Source organism: Anopheles cruzii, chromosome 2 (genome assembly GCF_943734635.1).
Source record: "Anopheles cruzii chromosome 2, idAnoCruzAS_RS32_06, whole genome shotgun sequence".
Lineage (NCBI taxonomy): Eukaryota > Metazoa > Arthropoda > Insecta > Diptera > Culicidae > Anopheles > Anopheles cruzii.
In genome coordinates, this window is record NC_069144.1 from 3361955 (window position 1) to 3366031 (window position 4077).

The 4077-nt window shown below is 54.5% G+C and overlaps 1 protein-coding gene across 1 annotated transcript; it reads right to left on the reverse strand.

Annotated features, from left to right (window-relative positions):
• Positions 1-286: 286 nt before the first annotated feature.
• Positions 287-1739, reverse strand: LOC128269501 (uncharacterized). Its single transcript, XM_053006981.1, has 3 exons — positions 977-1739; positions 723-903; positions 287-659 (listed from the first exon to the last, which is right to left on the reverse strand). The coding sequence occupies exons 1-3, from the start codon at positions 1737-1739 to the stop codon at positions 287-289; spliced, it is 1317 nt and encodes a 438-aa protein (XP_052862941.1).
• Between the last annotated feature and the right edge of the window lie 2338 nt (positions 1740-4077).

Sequence of the window (4077 nt, forward strand, 5' to 3'; positions counted from 1 at the left end):
CCTCCAAGACGGGGCAAGACGGAGAGCCATTCTTTCCGCCACACCGGGCCCCCGCTGGGCCAGGTGTTGATCTTGTTTGATTAATTAATTGGCTCGCAAAAGAATTTTATTATCCGCAAGGTTCGCAAGGCACGCACCCTGTGGAGCTCCAGCAGCACCGTAAAGTTCGAGAGTTCCCGCAGAGAAAGAATTCGACGGAGACAACAGTGTTTTTGGTCCGAAATCTTGTTTTCTATCGGATCGGACTAGAACCACTGCGCAGAACTCGCACCCTTACTCGGCCCATTCATGGAGCTGTTCGTCGAGCCTCGTCAAGCCAATCGATCATCCGGTAAAGGGCGCCATCGGAAGCGCTAACGGCGTCCGGAATCAGGTTGACGTACGCGGCGAACTGAGCACCCGCCCGGACCAGTCCCTCTAGGCAGCGGACCGCTATCATCTTATCGGGCTGCCGAAAGTGCTGGTAGATGTTGGCGGCTTGGCGTAACTTTGCCGACAGCCGTTCGGTGGATTGCGGTTCGCAATCCGCTCCGCCTTCCTCCAGCTCAATGGTGGCCGCGACGTGGAGGTATGACGCTCGGCAGAGCGATAACTCATCCCGGCTGGTCATTCGATCCACGAGCTGAAACATCGTCGCACACTTTGCGCCTTCCCGGAGACTGGGAGAGACGGAGTGACGTGAAGCCAGTGACGGAGCCAGATTCCAGCCGCTTGGTACTTACCGGTGATAGGTGGATGCCTGAGCGATGAGCGCCTTACACAGCAGATCCGGCCGGCTACCGTCGAGTTCGGCCTGCCGGGCAGCGGTTTTGTACAGCGTCAACGCCTCCGGATAGTGACCCTCGGTGAACACGAAGTGTCCGTAGTCGATGTACGACTCCGACATAATCGTCGCCTTCTGAGCTACAGAGTGCAAAGGATAAAAACCCTATTAATCTCCCGGAGGGAAGGAATGGTCCCGGGATAGGAGTCTTACTCTTCAGAGCTGCCTGGTGGGCGTCTCGGATGTACTGGCCACGCATCCACATCGGTGACTCCTTGCAGTCTTCTGCCGCGTTGTGGTTAACACGATACAGTAGCGCGTTGATGGCAACGTCCAGACTTTCGCCACTCGAGTCCAACGTGGCCCCAACAGGATACCCCTCGAAGATGGCCTTTGAAACAGCCTCATCGGCCTGCTGGAGTTGCTTCATGGCTTCTATTTCTTTTCGTTGTACCATCAAAAACGTGGCATAGTAGTAGCGCACCGTGGCTTCCGTTCTCAGGCGGCACGCTGGCGCACAGTCCGAGTTTCGTTCGAGCGTTATCAAAAAGAACTGATGTGCCAGCCAGTGCTTTTCCGGGTCCGACGCAAATTTTCGGGCCACGGCCAGCAGCTCCAGCACTTCCTGTTCGTACTGCGCTCGTTCCTTTAGGCTTTCGATGCTCGCCAGTGCCGTCCGGAGGTAGTCTAGGAGTCTGCTGGAGTAGCACAGCCTGCGACACTCGACCGACAGGTCCGATGTTGGCCATACGTGCTGGTCCTCGAACTTGATCAGATTCAGCACCAAGAATGCGGCGTTTGCGTAGTCTTCTTCGTACAGCTCACTGGCGATGGCTTCGTAGTACGGGATGCGCGCTCGACGAACGTCGTTGGCCGAAAGAACGGACACTTTCTTCCGCAGGCGTACCCTGATCTGGGCCAGCTGTTTCGAGAACGGCGTCGTCAGCCCGGGACGCACCAAACTGGTGGACGACATGACGCGAAACTGATTGACGCGGAGTGCTGATGGTACAATGTCTACTTTGATCGATACTGGGATTTGTCTGAACTCTCTTCATCGACGTGGTCTACTAGGATCGCTTCTGGATTGAATATCTACGGCGCCCTTTTGGGACACCTTGAGTGACTTCGTTATCCATTTTTGGTTACATGAAGCGCCATTACCTTGACCGTTCACCGATCTAAAGCAAATACTGCATAAGTAATGCAAATGGCACTGGGTTGAAGAAGCCCCCCATTGAAGTCACCCGTATAAGGAGTCATTTCAATGCATTGAGCTCCCTGTTACCCCGGAGGTTGGGGACCAATTTCACCTTCACACGTGACACACAAACCCAAACCATCCGACAAACTCAGGCTCTGACCACGGTCAAGGATGCGTGCCCCGGGGCCGGAACTCGTGACGTGTGGCGCTGCAAACAACAAAAACCCACAACCTTCTCCATGTGACAGGCGAATCGAATCGAAATCAACGCCACCGTCAAACGGACCTGCCGCAAGCGATAGCACAGCTGGTCAAACAGCTCCAGCAGCAGGTGTCCTATTAACACTCCACGCTAGGCAAACCCCGTTTCCATCCCGTCCGCGTTATTAGCTACGCCTCTCGATGGCTGCCGACAGGGCAGACACACAGCTAATCGTTTCCGCCAAGGCCGGGAACTCCAAAATAGCAAACTCCGGACAAAAGTGGACACTTGTAGCGAGGCACGCATGTGTGTGTATTTGACCCACAACTCACGCTCTCCAACCACCCCGCTTCAATATGTCTCCATCGGACACAGTTTTGAAGTTCAAGTTTAAAGGTCTCTGGGTCTCCGTTGCTCTGTGACTCGGCGCCACACGAATGGCGTAGTTCCGATCTCCAGCACCACGAAGCCGAGCCACCGAGGACTGTGCCTTGCCCCACCAAAACCTTGCCCAGTGTCAGCGGCACGCAACGTGGCCGCCTCAAGGACTCGAAGGATCTCTCGGTCCGGCCCCAGGCCCCGGCGATCATTAATCAATACTTTTGGCCCTTCCCCGACCGCTTGCCGAGGACGTCGTGAGGTAGTCGAATCCAATTACTGCCATGACATAATATGTTTTCAATTTAGAACAAATTAACAAACTCCGGTGTGTGTGGGGCACGATTCCGATGGTCGACCAACGATCGGGACGGCCTTCGCACACGCAACCCACATCCGCCCGACCGCCCGCCACCGCTTTTTTCCTGTGAGGGTGAGGATTCGTTTCCTCCTTCGGCGGCCCATGGTCAGCCGGACACAGAAGGAAACGTGTGCAGAGGGACCTCTCCGGAGCATTGCCTGGATCTGGGGAGTCGCACGCTTATCCGCCCGTACATAATTGCGATTCGCGTGAAATCACCGAATGGCACTCCGTCGTCCGTCGTGGAGGTAGTGGATGCATACCTTTTACAGTCAACTAGGCCACCGAGTCTCGGGGACTCGATCTCGGACTGGGCCATGTTTACCGCCCGCCGACGCCCAACGGCGAGGCGGGACTCGATCTGATACGCGCTCGGTGTGTGGCAAATTGTGCATGTCTTTAATTGATTGATTATGGGCACTGGGACCTTCGATGCTAGAGGGCGATGCCAGATTGCTCCGAGACCGTTATGGGACGGAATCAGATTCGCGCTATTCGCCCCTTTTGAACGAGACAAATGGTCACTAAGTGGTCGCCGAATTCTATTAAATATTCTATTAGCGGCCAGCGTGAACCGATTGCTTGGGTCTTTCAGCTGCACCGTGTCGAAGTTCTACGGTTCCGCCGAAAATGGATTTTTTTGCATAGCTGGGTTTTTTGCCAAATCTACCAGCTGCGTTCACGTGCAATCACGTTAAGGTTCCTTCCGAATTAATTGTGATGTGGACCGCGAAGGAGTGGCCGTTGTTCGGTTGTGATTGAACAGAGTTCTACCAAGAACAGGAAGAAACCAGCAAGTGCATCGACGCAGCGACCCGCTGGTTTGTGATTTATGGCACGGATCGAGCGTGATCTCAACGGTAAGGCGGATCTTCATCATCCGGCGTGCTGCAATCAGCTCATCTCTCGCCTATCGCTGACGCTGGCGATGCCAGCGCAACATACTAATTGATTGAAATCGATAATGAATATAATGATTTATGCGCCTGAAATGGCAACCGGCCACCGGCAAAAGGCGGAAGAGCCATTTGCAATTAAGTAAAAGAGAGAAATAATCTCGAAGTCTCGGACCTCGGAGGGCCGATGGGAATCCGACATTAACCTCGAACTGGGATTGGTCCGCGACGGAACAGCAGCAGCAGGAATGGGTTTAAGACAGCCAGAGTGTC